Source organism: Beta vulgaris, chromosome 2, assembly GCF_026745355.1.
Source record: "Beta vulgaris subsp. vulgaris cultivar EL10 chromosome 2, EL10.2, whole genome shotgun sequence".
Classification (NCBI taxonomy): Eukaryota; Viridiplantae; Streptophyta; class Magnoliopsida; order Caryophyllales; family Amaranthaceae; genus Beta; species Beta vulgaris.
The window spans coordinates 2,646,744-2,663,493 of NC_079203.1; the positions used below are offsets into that span (position 1 = coordinate 2,646,744).

A 16,750-nucleotide genomic window follows, 5' to 3' on the forward strand; every position below is an offset into this window, starting at 1 on the left:
CAGATAAATAGAGATGAGATGACTTGCAATCTCCAAAGAAGTGAAAAATTCATTTGACATTAACTTTTTAGTTTACATTTCCAAAAGTATGAGTGATACAATTATACAACTATAGAGAGAATGGAATGATTCGGAATTATTTATCGTTGACAGACGACTCAAGGGTCCTCCAGAGTTTCTTTCATTGTTGAGAGAAGACTCGAGGATCCACTCGAATTCGATCTCTTTCGATACACCCCTATTTTAGCAAGGTTATTCCGAATATCCCTGTACATACATCCCAAACCATCTAAAGAGTGGGCTAGTAATCCACGTATTGTCGACGAATGATAATACAATTGCATTAATGCTTCTATGTTTCTCGTTTACGAGAATATATGCAGGTCCAAAACTACCAAGTCATCTAAGGTAAATGACCAGTTAGATTACGAGGTTTGGTATAGAATTCTTCCCAACTTAGGCTAAATTTTTAGAGGGTCTTATGTTTTGTGCTGGCTTTGCCAACAGAGTTTCCACAAGGATGATATGATGGTCTTCTAGAGAAAAGAAACATTGTGAGCTTAGCATTTACCAGCTTTCAGTAATTTGTTTGTCTGTACAGATGAGAGAAAGTTGATCGCCGTCTCTGATAAGATCAATCTCATCAATTTCAGCTCCTTCTGCAGTGACTACTTTAGAACAATGGCATCCAAACTTTTTGCCACCAATTTCAAGCAGTTCTTGCATGGTCTTAGGCAACATGACAAGCTTTGTAACCTCGCTCTTTTCCGGGCACCTAAGAGTTACTCTAGTTGCTTGGCTTCCCAACGTATTGGACAAATTGTTTAGATCAACAGATTCACCTGCAAAATGTTTGAATATTGTGATTTGCAAGTCAGACAACAAACATAAACTTTAAACTAATCATAAACTGTTCATTTTGAAGACTAACGAACAGAAAATGTATACTGCACTTTGTGGTTTCTATACTCCCGATTTTAGTTTTCAAAAACTAAAAACACAAAACGATAGCACACGTAACCAGTTAGAGCAATACGAGATTCATAGGAGGAATAAGACTGAATCAAAATGAAAACAAGGATGTTCAACTTGAACCAGGCTCACCTCTAGTTGCAGCTGAGACGAACCCGAACAGGGAATTCTGGAATGTATCAACCTGGCGCCTGGGGTTCTTTTCAACTTGAGTCATCTGAACAGTATTCGGAGGAACATTTATTGTACCCGTACTTGGATACTTCATGATCCGTGAAGCAGGACCAGTTGCAGTACCAGAAAATTTAACAGCTGGATCCAGGCCAGCCTTTTTCTTAGAATCAAATAATGCCTTTATCTCTTCATTCCCTTGAAAATCTGCTAAACTTCTTGGTGTCCATTTATCCACATCAGGTTTGTCAATGTCTCCCCCTTGCTCCAAAATAAATTGGACAATGTTCATGTTCCCACTTGAAACTGCAAAGTGAAGTGGCGTAGATCCATCACTGTTGGACGTTGTCAGATCTCCACCATATCGAACAATATCTTTCAGCAGCTGTAAATTATCTTGTTCTATCGCATGTGAAGCATATCGAGGCACATCTCCTAAAGCTAGATCAGCACCACGGTCTCTGAGTAGCTTGATCAAGGAATCATGCTTCCCTAATATTGCATCCCAAAGAGGAATGTTGCCTTCTGAGTCTGTATGAAGACGAAAGAAAAATGTTACAGTCCGAGTTGTAAGCATAGTAATAGTAGTTAACTACGTTCCACACAGCGGCTTTTCAAACCACTACAAGTCTTTCTATCATCTTTAGTCATCACTTGCCTATTAAGTCCCTGTTTTGTTTACCTCACCTGATTCATATTGAGCTGAGATAGATTTTTACTTATTTAACTAATGAGAACTGATTTTTACTGGTGTAAATTGAATCTTACTGACTAAACTAAATAGTACTAAATTAAACTGTCTTTATGTGATTAAAACTGATTCCCTGTGGGGTTTTTTATACATAGACTGATTTAAATCTAGTTTTTACGAATTCAAACATATTTGAATTTACTAATTACAGCCGATTTTGCTCATCAAAAGTTCAAAATAGAGTATTACACTGAAGACTTTATTATGTCGGAGGATGAAAAGAACAGGGCCTAAAAGGAATGCGCCCCATTGATATAGGTACTAGCACCGCACCAACTATTTTTTTCTCGCCTATGTTAAGACTGTCTATATGTTATACATACTTAATGAGGTATTAATAGTTTGAAGATCATTTATGTATCTAGCCCAAAGAAGAAGTATACAAATTTAGAAGAGCGGCTATTCCAATTCAAATCTCACTGGGTCACAGTTCAAACAAAAGGAACATGATCAAATCTGCCTGATAGAATTGCCAATCTTTAAGCTAAAAGCACAGTAGATAAGAAAAGAAAAGGAAATGCATGATAAAAGAAACAAGACTGCTAAAACTTGTCGCAAATATACCTTTGACGTTTGGCTCTGCACCATGCGCAAGAAGGATAGAAGCTATAGTTTCATTTCCATTTGCAGCTGCAATGTGCTGGTGCATAAATTACGAGGAGATGGTAAGTAAAAGAATAACAGGGTCTAGCAAAGGAATTACATGTTTTTCCTTTTCAATTGAAATAACCAAACTTACCTTTGGATTCTGTTAGACAGCCTGATCTAGCCACACTAATATTTCTTTTACCTTTTGACTTTGAAGGTTTTTCTTGTATAAAATTTGCCTACAGTTAAATTTTTCTATGTGTTTTTTGTAACTTCTGCTGTGTTTTGTTAGGCAAATAATGGTCTAACCAGGCCCGACAGTCTAAACAAAAATGTACACCAAACTTAAACACAGACAATGTGTCAAATGCTAGGAGAAAATTATAGTGTACAACATACCAGAGCAGTGCGGCCATTCATGTCTCTCTCATCTGGATGACAACCTCGTCGCAGCAAGTGTTGCAACAATGGTTCATCTTCTCTTGCAGCAGCAAAACATAAACTAAGAGGCAAATCCATTTGTCCTTGAGCAAGCATTTTTTCAACATCGCTGAGAACAGATTGCATCAATGGATCCTCCTGAACTTTTAAATGCTGTAGGAACCAAACAATCAATGTTAATACAACTAATCTTTCTAATGTAGATTAAATTTGCTATTATTTGAACATAAATCCTGGAAATACAAACCTCTAGAAGGTTATTCATGATGATAGCTCCATCTCCAACATTTGCCTGAACCAGATTTAGAAGGGCAGTACGATTCAGACGCAAAAGTTGACACAGTCTCTTGGTTCGGACAGTAAAGAGTTGTGGTCTGTAACAAAGAACACCGATCTCCCCACAGACATCTCCAGCTTTAACCTCCTTAACAACCTGTTAATAAGAGTCTTCAATTAGAAACAGTATGCCAGCATTGTTAAAAATATAATGGCAAATATCCAAAGACTTGCCTGTTCATTTCCAAGTTTCTGCACAATAAATTCCTGCAAGAAATGGCTCAATCAGATGCTAGAAAGACTGACGTTTTTCTTCAGGTCAAAATAGAAATTAAATTAGAAGACAATAATCAATTTGAGTCATACAAAAATTCCTTGGGGCAACATATCATGTTCAAATATGGTGATAGGAATTTTCGGAAATCCACGTCCCGTTCTCATGCTCAAAATCCGAGTAAACATTACTTATTGAGGGAACGTGAACACATACATGCACTAGTTTTATATAAGTAGAGGCATAAAGGCCAACTGCTGCAAGTACATGGGTTTAGTGTTTGATAGGGGGTGATAAATTGACGTAATGGTAATTGATTTTAGTGTACTTCCACAAGTAAAAACTCATATCATTGTTCACAGTAATGAAAATTCGTCCCCAAAGATGTACTTTTCTTCATAAATCACATGTTTGGGGATGATATTCCATTATCATGGTAATAAGCAGGGGATAGACCTTGCAAATTACATATAATTTCATTGTTATCACTAATTAATACCACCTGTGAAATGGGTTGTTAAGACACTATACGAGCTACTCAGTTGATCTGCTAAGGCCCAAGTGTAACCACTTCTCTGCATAATAAAAAGAGATTAAGAGTTCATTCTCACCATGGCGCCATGGACTAGCACATAGAGATCTGTTGGGGCTTCATTTTGTAAAATCACATCTTCTTTCGGAGGGAAGTACTCAGCTTTCATTTCCGAAACCTTAGTCAGATGGCAAAAATTATACACTCAGCATATGATTTTCAGGCCTTTAAAAAGTTTCAGACTGCAATCAGCAACAAGAAGGGATTTTGAAGAAATGGAAACACACCAGTTGAAAAAGCAGGTCATTTGATACTCCACGAAATAGATACACCTTATCAAGCAGAGAATAGAAGAGAAAATGTGAAATACTTGATTTAATTGCCTTCGGAAGAGATTCCAGAATCTCCTGCTGCTGCAACCCTTCTGAATCAGCTCTGTATTTCAAACACAAGTGAGAAAGCATTTGATCTTGGAGCCGAACAGGAAGACGGTTCCTCAGAGAAAAATTTGAAGCAGCTTGTATTCTGTCCCTCTATGATTAATCCCACAAAATAAAAAGAAAATAGACAAGTCAGCAGCGCGATTACTAGCAGTGCAATGACATTCTGTAGGCTGTATACATCATTTTAACCACAATTGATTGTGTAAAGAGCTTGATCTAACTGTAAGATAGCAGTTTTCATTATTAATTGATCGATTCAAATGAAACAGTACAACTAACTTAAGCAAGAACACAGAGAAAATATGGTAGGAAAGTGCGTACTTACAAAGTTTCTAGTTTTGCTTGTCCCGTGAACCACCAAGTTTGTCATATTTCCTATCAAATATGCAGTCAATCCAAGATTAAAGAGCATAAAGAAGATGTCAAAGACCATCTCCCTTATATTAACAGGGTGCAAATCACCATAACCAACAGTTGTGAGAGTGGTTATTGACCAGTAAATTGATGTCACATACAGAAGCCACAGATTTCCAGTCTCAAAGTTGGGAAATGATAGACCAATCCAAGTCTTTTTCGGGTCAGGATAATGAGCTGCGAGGAAAAAATAAAAGCAAGCAGCACAATGAACCGAAAATAGGGTGACCTGCAAATGAGCAAGTATTATGCACAATCAGCCAAGCTAAGCAAATAAATCCACCTTCACCAAAGCTGTTTAAACTTCAAAATTATACTCACACAAACTAGCTTACAGCATCGGATCCAAAAGTAGTTGATATTACGATCTTTCTCCAATCTGCAAATGAATGTAACTTGCATAAGTGAGTGTAGAGGTGTGGTAATGAAGCTTCCATACTCATTACAGCAGGAACATGTCTTATGTATATAATGGGTACTGTATACAACAGGGTTCCTCAGACTAAATCACATACTCTTGTGAATTTTCGTAAACTGGGGTGAGTGAACCCTAGTAGTAGTATACAATACACCCACTTTATTCAAGTGTTTGTGTTACAATGTCCATTTACCTGGAGAACATCTTGCTAACTCTACGTAGACGCCAAAGACGTAACATATTGAAGAGGCCATAGGCATGGATATGATCAGGTATAATTTTTGTGGCAAGTTCAGAAGGGACTGTAGATATGATATCGAAAAAAAACCAGGTTCTAATGTACTTCCAAGCAATCAACCTTCGATCATCAACTAGAAGAAAAGTTTGTGGATCAAGATACGCAACAAAGAAGGTCAAAATGATATCAATAGCAAAAAAGCCGTTAACAATATTATCCGTTATAGCTAGTCCTTTGATAGGGGATTTAAGGAACCCAAATTCGAATGGAGACACCCATGCTGTATAAAACACCAAAAAAACCAGATACATCTCCCATGATCTGCAGACATAAAACCATTTTCAGGATATATCAAGAAAAACTTCATGCCATCTTTACATAATTATAGAAGCTCAATAAAAGGCAACGAGACGAGTTGAAAGAGAAATTAGCAAAGGTGTAACTTATAATGATCTCTTCAAGTATATTTCAAAATTTTCAGTTTTGCCTACAGTATGTCCCTATTCTTTTAACTTGCTTATTATTCTAATTAAAATTTCAACAATGATCATTTACTCAAGTAAATATTACTTATGGACTAAACTGAACTTTTTCTGAATTAAACATGTTTGAACTAAGAACACATAAATGTAAAGAGAACAAATTCTTCAACAACTACTGTTTCATCAAAAATATAAAAAAATGGAAGAGAAAAGTCATATCTAAGAATCCATCAGAGCAATAAATTATGATCCAAGTAGCATACTAATAAAGTCTCTACAACTACCAAAGAAATTCATTGTCCAAGCAAACAAATAGAGACAGGCATTGAAAACATATCTTGGTACACGGCATCTACTGACTACTGTATAGATTTTGACTAGAACAAAGTCTGAAAATATATAACTTATTTCTAACACAAACATGAAAATGACTCTAATGACATTTTAATAACACACCTAAAAATGTCATGAGTCATGACAGAATTTATTCTATGTTTAATCGAACAAAATGACTCATCTCTCGAATATGACACTGTTCCGATTGACTCAATCTGAATTCAATCCGAACAATAATACTCTCAAGTTGACAACCCACAAATTGATATGTTAGCTAGTTTAGTTAAAAACAGTTTCTTGACTATTGGACCTGGAATTGAAATGAATTTGACCAACTCTAGTTTAGATCATCTTTAAGAAGCATCAACACAACTCCAAATACTTAGTTTTGACCTCCATTGAACAAAAATCTCTACTATATAAACCTCATAGAAAATCATGAAATCCAAGGAAAATTAATGAAAACCCCAAATACCCAATTACCAAGATGAAAGACCCTAATCATCTCCAAAAAATATAAACAAAAACAAAAACTATCTTCATTAACACATAACTATTTTGGCAAATTGCATGCAATAGAAATTAAAATTACAGTAACATAGTTTTTTACGTCATCCTAAGGATTGCATATATCATTTTCCTATTTATAATTATAAGAATCCGATATATTGATGGCAGACAAATCAAATATGATGCGACCTAATAAAATTTGGGGTCACTAATACTTTTACCTCTATATAAAAATTTGTGATGATCTACATTGTATCATCACCCTTTTCAAAATCTTCACAATACCCTCATAGAATTAAAATTGTTACACATTTTCCCCCTACATTCTATTAGAGTAATGTGTTATGCCTTATGATGGCAATTTTCTTGTTACAAAGTAAAGAATAAAAAAAGAAATGAACATAGTTTGATCACCCTAACACTTAAGTACAATTTTCAAGTCTTACTAAAAAGTCAAATGTTACATGTTAATTTCGGTAAAAAACAACCTTTAGAGTCGGCTAACATGAATCGTCATAAGAAATCGTTTCCGCAACAAATAAAAATTACCTATAACGAGGATCAAAAGGGGAGACAGTAGAACGATGTAGGATAACACCACGATTACTTCGAGCACCAAGTGAAGGAAGGACACCATTAGAGAGACTATAGTGACTTGAATCATCTAATGAAGTAGGGTCCACTTCAATACCCCTCAATTTTTTCTCCCCACAAACTAAATAACTCTTTAACTCAAATTTCATCTCTCTAAACAAAAAAAAACACTTTTTTTTCTCTTGTTTATTTTCCTCTGTTTTCTAAATTTTCTCTGCCCTGTTTTTAACTTCCCCTGTTTTTCCACCTACTCTTTTTTTTCTGTTCTTGGCATCATTTTTGTCCGTTCTTTTTATATGATGCTACCCAACAAAAGTAGTATTATTTCTTTGTTTTATTCATTGTTGTAATTAAAAAGGAGTAATTTTTAATTGAAAAGAAATGAACAGAATTTAATTTGGGTTGACTAGAAGATCATGATTTATAGGGTTGTTGTTGTTGTTGTTGTCTGCTAGTTGGCTAGGGTAAATTTATGAGATTCATGAAATTATTGGGTTCTTCAATTGTATACTTTTAATTAATGAAAAGTAGTAAGGCAACTTCTCTTTGGTTTCCTACCTTTTCCCCAATTTTAAGAACAAAGTTAATATTGTATATTTGTATCTCATATCTTGATATAGTATGTACAGAAATAAAAATGATGAGATGAAGTCATGAAACTAGAGTAGTAAACAAATAGAGCTATTAAATGCAAGCTGGATTTGAAACTTGATCCGGATTTGTAGGTTTTAAATGCTCTTATCCAATTCCAAATACGATCCCGCCAACGGACTCTCGAGGGGCTAGATAAAAAATATATTGTTCTATTTAATTACTCATATTTATACAAAATATTAGAATAATATATAATTTCAATGCAAAGCATTGAATGTTTTTTAAAAGTAAAAGAGAAAAACATTTAATTCAGTGCAAAATATTTAAATACATTGCATTGGAATTATATATTATTATATTATTTTATATAAATATGAGTAATTGAGTAACAATATATTTCTTATCTGGAGCTCCTGGGAAGTCCATTAGCTTTTGCCTTCCAAATAATTGTGTTTCTTGAATTTTTTTTGGACAAATTTTTACAAGTGTTGAAGATTTGATGAGTTATTATTTATTTTAATTATTGGGACCATGGGCATTTAAGTAAGGATTTTGATATATGCAGACCTCAAGATTTTGATATATAGTGCCCTTAGAGTGGAAAAATCTTGAAGATTTGATGAGTTGTTCTTTGTTTTAATTATTGGGACCATGGGTATTAAGTAAGGATTTTGATATCTACAGATTTTAAGATTTTGATATATAATGCCCTTAGAGTGGAAAAAAAACTCTAAATCGCATGTAGCAGATTTGACTCGAATTTCAAAGTGAAAATGATACAAAATTAATCAAAAATCATATATAATTCAAATTCGACATGAATCAACTAGACTTATAACAAACTTGATTGTAATATAGTATTCAACTTGAAAGTATATTTCTTCAAGTCTCCTCTCCACTTGATTTGAAAGGATGTTTGTTAAGGTTTGAAAATATATATATTATGAGCTAGTGACTAGTTAAATAATTATATCAAGGACCTTTCAATCTAATGATATGGTTCCACCAAAGTTCAATTCTGTTGGAAGCATAATTTCCATGTTGTGAGGGGAAGGTTTGGGCTTGTTGGGCCTCTGGTTGAATGACCTTATGCGAGGCAGCTCAGAACAATTTTTTCTTACCAAGTGATTACCGAGAAGGAGGCCAAAAAACAGCTAGTTATTAATTATAAGGACTCGAACTATGCTAAATTTTGAGCTTAAGGACTGTAACTTTATAATTAGGGTTAAGGACCTAAAATATAAACCTTAACATTCAAACGAGCTTCGATAATAACGAAGATTTAAACTTTGCAAAATTTTAATGTTAAGGACTTTAACTTTATTTACTTAGGATTAAGGAGTAAGGACTATCATCTAAACCTTAACTTTCATTTGGCAAGAAATATATATCAATCATAAATTAATAGTGTTTCCAAGTTGAGGTATAATAAAGGAGCAAGGGGGATAAATGATTAAAATAAATTAATGTTTCATTTATCGTATAATATAAAATTTTAGGTGTTACTGTTAGACCATGTAACAACCCAAAAATCAACGCTTCTTTTGTAAAAAAAAAATCAAATGAAATAAAATAAATGACAAAATAACATAAGGTTCATGTCATTATATTTGTATCGTCATGTATGTCATTTTTGTTGAAATCTACACTATTATGTACGTATTAGATTTTGTTACACAATAAATTACTATAATGTAACATATTACACCTAATATGCACTCATTGTATAAGAACTTAAGATTTCGAGTACTCTCTCTCGATATTTTATTTAAAAGTCTTCCATTAATCCAATCTTTCATATAACTTTTTTTTTTTTTTTTTTTTTAAGAATTCTTCTTTCAACTTGGCATAGACTAGCATCATGTGAATAAGATGGGGCCAAAAAGTAGTTAAGCGGAATCAAATCCAAGTTTTGGTCGGTCAACAATGCAACGTAGAGAAGGATAAGAGTTAGCTCGAGTGGGTAGAGCATTTTCCCTTGACCCTTGAGGTCAGGGGTTGGATCCTTACTACTAGCATTATGCTGAAAAAAACAGAAAAAGTAGCCTATTACCCATTTATTTGTGTTTGTTTATACTCCTTCGATTTTTATTTACTTGCTACATTTTTCATAAATGAATCTATCTTTATATTTGTTATATTTCTTTATTAGATATTTTTGATTGACCAAAAAGTATCAATATTCCTCTTTATTTTTGTCATGTTCCTACCTGTAACTCCCAAATATTTGTCATTTTCCTATAAAATTATGGTCTAAACCATACCATTTCACCTTTCGCAAGTACTTGTGCCTACAACAATGTAGCAAGTAAATATAGACTGAGCGGATAGGTTAGATCCTTCGCTAGCAAGTGAAGAGAATAAGTTTTTCACTATATTGTTTCCACAGTTATGGGTGAAAGTTCGGTGTATTGTTTGAATTTAGACCAATTACAGTCCAATTCGAACAAAGTTTTGATTTCAATTTTCTAATCCAAATCCAAACCAATCAGAGTTTGAGTCCAAACCAATCCAATCCAATTCGAATTTTCAAACTCTATATAGGATCCAATTGAAAATATCCAAAATTTTAAGCTCTTCTTTTGATGAAATAAAGGCACGAGCATCAAAATAAGGTGTTCGATAATAGAAATAATTTATACAATACCATAAAAAATCAGTTTTAACAACTAATATTTTATACAAACCAATAGCTCTTATCAAAATCACTTGAACCTAATCCCAAGTATACAATACAAACCTTACTTGTTATTTCATTATTTTTAATTTATGGATCCAATCACCCTCTATTCAAACCAATTCGAATACCAAATCTTTTTTATAAAAAAAACTCAATCCGAATCTAACTCGAGTTCAATCTAAATTATTAATCAGTTTAGTAGCGACTAGCGAGTGTGTAATTTGGAATGCTAGAAAGTTATACCAGTAGTTTTGAGAGATTTGCAAGAATAATAATGTGATTTTTTTGTCTTCTTATCTCACTCGAAAATTGTATGCAACTCTAATGTTATATGTGTCTTCTTGAGGAGCATGTAGCGTAAGATCATATAAATTCATTATTTGATCTTGTAAGTGCTACTTAAAGCTACCTAATAGCAAAGATTCCTAATTATGAATATAATAAATTGCGTATCATGTAAAACAGCCTTTATACATGGTGTAATCTTATTCTATTATGACAAAAGTTGTAGCTTAATATCTTTGCTAGGTATATATTGGTCACTAACTCACCTCATTATTGAAAGATTTTCCCATATTTCCATCAAATTCTTCCCATAGATATCTTGCCGCGTAATATGACCATCACAAAAAAAAAAAACCAAACACATTTTACTTATGATTTATTTATTATAGTATTATATTAGTCCAATGAGATATAACATTCTAAATATTTTATTAATTTATATTGTTTGTATTCAAAAGTATAAAATTTAAATCTCTTTTAAGTACACAAAATTTGTGAAGGGGAGGTGGTATTAGCGGAGTACCATCCTGAATTTCAGGGTGTTGTCTAGGGTTCGAATCTTGGACGTACTCAGTCTCTAAACTAGTATGCTCGATAGACTAATAGCCTAGCAAGTGTTGTTCTTTGGAGCAATTATCTTTCCTAATAAAAATAAAGTACACAAAAATTGTACAAGGTTAATCAACTTTCACTTTATTTTCTTAGTATATATCCTCTTTAACAATTTTTTTTCTTGACATCAAATTTGTATTTTTTTTTCTTAACATCATATATTCTTTTGTAAATATTATATATATGATTGAAATAAAAAAAAATTGATATGTTATTAAGTGTTAGCATTGAATTAAGTATTATACCTGACAGCTACTGTTGTGACAGTCAAACTCTAACAACTGATATATTGAAGTGTGTTAGCATTATTGAACTGAACTGAAACTAAATTTTGATGAATTGAAGTGAGGGTCTGTTCTCCGCAGCTTATTTTCAGTTCAATTCAATTCAGTTCAATTCAATTCAGTTCAGTTCAGTTGCAATCAGTTCAGTTCAGTTCAGCTCCAACTATCATTTCTTAGTTATAATTTTGATTCGTTTCAGTTCAGTTCAATTCAGTTGCAATAAGTTAAGTTCAGTTCAATTCGGTTGCAATAAGTTCAGTTCAGTTCAATTCAGTTAAGTTATTTTATGTCGAAGAGAACAGACCCTGACTTGCTGAAATTAAGCTTAAAAGAACAAGGCTTCACTATATTCAAGGTAGGGATAGTAAGCATCGACGGTAGTTGCGTATAAGTATTCGGTAAAACAGTCTTTTTGAAGTAGACTTTTAGAAGTAGTTGAAGTAGCATCAAAGTAGGTTAATATAGTAAACGACTCGTATGTCATCTCTAATTTCAACAACTTAAAGCAAAAATTCAAACTGTTAAAAAAACAAACTAACTTCTATTGACTTTCTTTTTAAACCAAAAATAAAAACAATGGTGTCCACTATTTTATGCTTACTTATTTCTAGACTCACTTGATCCATTGATTAGACTAAATTCTATTCAAAAACTTAAAAGGGACCTAATTATTGCAAAACATATTTTACTTTCAGAGGAATGTAATTAAATGGTTTCAACTATAATCATCAAGGAGATTAAGATTTACTAAGAAGTAAACAAAATGTGCTATAATATTCTAAAATCAAATAGAATGACTTATTACCCAAATATTTCTGAAATCAAGCTAACTTAGAATTGGAAATGCTTTGTTTGTGATCACCTAAACACTCAAGTTGTTAAAGAGCATATTCATTTCCTTTGACTTCCAATTCAAACAAAAAAAGCACATCTTACTCTCCACATTATAAGAACACAAGATATAAAACCATGAAGTAAACACATACACAAACAACAATTCCAGCAACATTCATGCATGAAGGTAATTCACCCACGACCTAAAAAGAGATAGGAAAATTAAAAAAATGGTTTATCCTAAACAATATGATTAAGCACAATGATTGTAAGTAATTTTTTGGTCCTACTACGTACGAGGAGTTTCCCACCGCTTTCAGCGAGTGGACTAATTTCCTGCGAGAGTTTGCATGGGTACCTCAAAGGACAATATCTCTCCTAGCTTGGATTTTTTCCATATCGAACTTGAGACTTTGATCAAGAAGCGAGATATTCTTAACCACTCACGTCAACCCCAGTTGGTTATAGTGATAGTAAGTAATAAGTAAACACAAATAACACCATTGAAGCATATTTAATGTTAAATTCGCAAAACAATGGTACCCTTTTAAAAAATGTATTCAATGCTTATACAAAGTAAGGACTCGGAAAAAGTACCTATAACGAGGATCAAACGGCGAGACAGTAAAACGGCGAAGAATAACACCACGAGTGCTACGAGCACCAAGTGAAGGAAGTATGTTATTAGAAAGACTGTAATGACTTGTGCTATCTATAGAATTTGGATCAACATCGCTAACTTTATCAGCACAAACTGAACTCTTTAACCAATTACTCATCTCTCAAACTCTTTTTTTTTTTTTTGTTTTGTCTACAGCATGTTTCTGCTACATTGCTGCATTTTTATCCTACAATTTTATCATTATTATACAATTTTTATAGATAATATATTAGGTAGAAGATAAGAGGGTTATTTAAGGCTTAAAGAATGACAATAATTGAGTTGACTTTAGGACAGCTATCCTCACTCTACGTGCGAGCTAATAGTAGAAGTTTTGAAAATGGCATAAATCTATCCAATATCTAATTTTGAAGGCTTCTCCAACAAATGTGCACTTCCAAATAAGGGATAATTGGTTTTTTTTTGTTGGAATGTGATGTTGAGTTGTTTAAACTCATGTGCTTGCTAATTATTAGTAATTATTATTGTCTTTCCATGTCCCAAGTTTGAATCTCATCTAAAGTGAGCTTCTATATTAGTTCTCTATATATGCGCACTATTATTCCTTTTTCCCCTTTTGGGTAAGATTTTAGTGTGTTTTCGCCCTCGTAGTGTTACATATATGAACATTTTCATTAAACTTAATCTAATTTAATAATACCAAAGTAGAAGTAAAAACTGGAGGGTGCGTATGTATTTAGTTTGTTGATACTGTTGGGTATATTGATTAATATGGTCTTATAGAGGTGTATGGATGTAGAGATGAGGTTGTGTAAGGGAAAATGTGATCAAAATGTTGAAGAAGGACTTTGTCCGATCGGGTCGGGCAAGGGCGTCCGATCGGGCCCGTGACGAATCCTGCAGCAGGCTGTTTTGAGCATCGTCCGATCGGATGGGACACCGAACAACAACACGGACATGTTTCGCCCGGTCCGGCCCGAGACACCTTTGGCGTAGGATTTAAGTGTCCGATCGGGTGGGTCTCGGCCGACCCGATCGGGCGGGTGGCATTTTGGGACGGTTTTGATTCTAAAATGTGTTTTTCCCGAGGGGGTACAAATAGTATGCCCTAATACGTGTACTATTAGATTATTCATCATTATTCACAAAATTACGAGAGAGAGCTATAGAGAGTTCTTGGAGCGCTTTTGTAATATTTCTTGAACATTCATTGATTCCTAGTGCATATTCGTGGTTTTTTTCCCAGTTCTTGGATTTCCACGTAAAAGTTCTTGTGTGTTCATTCTTGCTTTGTTATTTGTTGTTCTAGTATTGTTTGCTATTACTGGCTAGATTGATAGTCAATAGAACCTACAGATACATGATACATCTAAGAGCATAATGTGTACAATCCTACTAGATACGGACTAAAAAAATATATTCAATTATTGAGTTATTACTAATAGAGCGTAGAAAGCGACCAACAATACAAGACCTCGCTTTTTAGAGAGTTCGAAAATCTTAATTTTTTTTTTGGTAATTCGGGATTTGTATTATGTATCGAAGGGGAAAATGGGCATCCCATTTCTCACTTTAAGAGAGGAAAGAAAAATGGCAGCACTATTACATCATCAAGCATGGCACATAAATAGAACGATCTTTGAATCTACAGCTGGCCCATCGTGAATTACATTACTACCAATACTACATCTATGCTAAAAATTCATTCTCCCTTCTCAAGCCTTTGCTTTGCAAGTGAATCGGCCATCTCATTTGAGCTTCTTCCAGGACATGGAGATGAGACTTTGCAGCATTTCTAATGAAGTTTAAAAGGAAATTTAGGTTCCATGGGACGCCATTACATGCATTACACCAAGCAACCGCATTTGCCGAGTCAGATTCAATGATGATTGGCTTTGTTCTGATTTCTTCTCATGTTATTGAGATTTTTGATAGCTCGAAAAATGGCATAAACCTCCACGGAGTTGATTTCCATCAAAGGAATGGGGCTAGAGAAGATACATAAGAACACCCCGTATCATTTCTTAGCACCCCGCCAATGGCGCTAAGGCGGCAAATGGGATCGAAACTAGCATCAACATTTCATTTAGTACATGAGCATGAGGGAGGATTCCAAGCACGAGAGAGATGAGAAGTAACCTCATTTGTCTATACGAGTTACCTCATTTAATCATATATACTAGTAACCTCATTTGTCTATACAAATAACATCATTTAATCATACGAGTAATCTCAATCGCTCACAAAAGATACCCCATTTCTGTATACAAGTAACCTCATTTATTCATACAAGTAACCGCATTCGTGTAGAAGAGTTTCCTCATTTAATCATACAATGACATTATTTAATCATATGAGTAACTCAACTGTTCACAAAAGTAACCTCATTTAATCATACAATGACATTATTTAATCATACAACAAGCCTATTTAATCATACGAGTAACCTTAATTGTTTACAAAAATGATCTCATTTATTCATACGGGTAATCTCACTTAATCATACAACGAGCCTACACTATTTAATCATTCACAGAAGTGACCTTATTTATTCATATAATAACCCCATTTGTTAATAAGAGTAACTTCAATTAGTCATACGATGATCCTGTATAATCATACGAGTAATCCTAATTGTTCACAAAAATAGTTTCATTTATTCATACGAGTAATATCATGTGTTTATAAGAGTAACCTCATTTAATCATAAGAAAACAATTATCTTTGGTTAAATATCTAGACTTTTTCACACCATACTAAAATATTCACATGACATGAAATATCTAACAGCAAACTCCTACTAGGACGGATAAATTTGAATATATATAATTCAGATGCATGGTTTGTGATTTTCACGGAAGAGAAAACTAAAAATAAATTGTGGAGTGCCGAAGTAAAACATTTGACATATTGAGCTAGAGTATGTTCGATAAAAGTAGTATGTTCGATAAAAGTAGTTGTTGATGTAGTAGTAGCTGTCAGCTATTATATTAGGTTTAGCTATCAGATATTCACAGCACCAAAGCTTCAATTTGTAAGAATTGTGTTCAGATCACAAGGTGTAATTCTAAAAAGGTTTTTATAGAATCGTTATACCATGTGGCAATACAATCCTATCACAATTCATAAATATGGGGAGATATTTGGGGATTTGTGAAAATAACTTTTGAAAGATTTTAATTGGTTGTTGAGGATGATTTAGTTTTTTTCAAGGAGACCTCATCCGGTTTCCGAAATTCATTTTGGATCCGACTAATTCGGATTCGAGCCGGGTCAGGCCCCAATTGGGGGGGAAGCTCTCCCAACACACATTGTTGCGTTCCCCGTGCTCGAACCCAAGACCTCTGGTTAAGTTAGAACAACTCCCTTATCTGTTGATCTAAGCATGTGTTGGTTAGG

The 16,750-nt window shown here is 33.7% G+C and overlaps 1 protein-coding gene across 2 annotated transcripts; it reads right to left on the reverse strand.

The window, feature by feature from the left end:
- Positions 1 to 31: 31 nt before the first annotated feature.
- LOC104887697 (potassium channel AKT1) lies at positions 32 to 13,552 on the reverse strand. Of its 2 annotated transcripts, none has more exons than XM_010672404.4 (12): positions 13,327 to 13,552; positions 5,474 to 5,839; positions 5,184 to 5,241; positions 4,774 to 5,091; positions 4,293 to 4,538; positions 4,085 to 4,183; positions 3,434 to 3,466; positions 3,171 to 3,356; positions 2,882 to 3,076; positions 2,459 to 2,534; positions 1,105 to 1,674; positions 32 to 842 (listed from the first exon to the last, which is right to left on the reverse strand). In XM_010672404.4, exons 1-12 carry the CDS (start codon positions 13,506 to 13,508, stop codon positions 568 to 570), a joined length of 2,604 nt encoding a protein of 867 aa, XP_010670706.2. In that variant the 5' UTR covers positions 13,509 to 13,552; the 3' UTR covers positions 32 to 567. The 2 variants fall into 2 exon arrangements, with proteins under 2 accessions (XP_010670706.2, XP_010670705.2); XM_010672403.4 differs by lacking the exon at positions 13,327 to 13,552 and adding an exon at positions 7,396 to 7,858.
- Positions 13,553 to 16,750: the final 3,198 nt, after the last annotated feature.

Excerpts from the sequence above, each read along its gene's own strand:
- LOC104887697 (XM_010672403.4), bottom strand. The coding sequence starts at position 7,589 with ATGAAATTTGAGTTAAAGAGTTATTTAGTTTGTGGGGAGAAAAAATTG. Across the intron at positions 1,675-2,458 it reads TGCAGAGCCAAACGTCAAAG|ACTCAGAAGGCAACATTCCT; the intron begins GTATATTTGCGA and ends GTCTTCATACAG. Across the intron at positions 843-1,104 it reads CGTCTCAGCTGCAACTAGAG|GTGAATCTGTTGATCTAAAC; the intron begins GTGAGCCTGGTT and ends AACATTTTGCAG.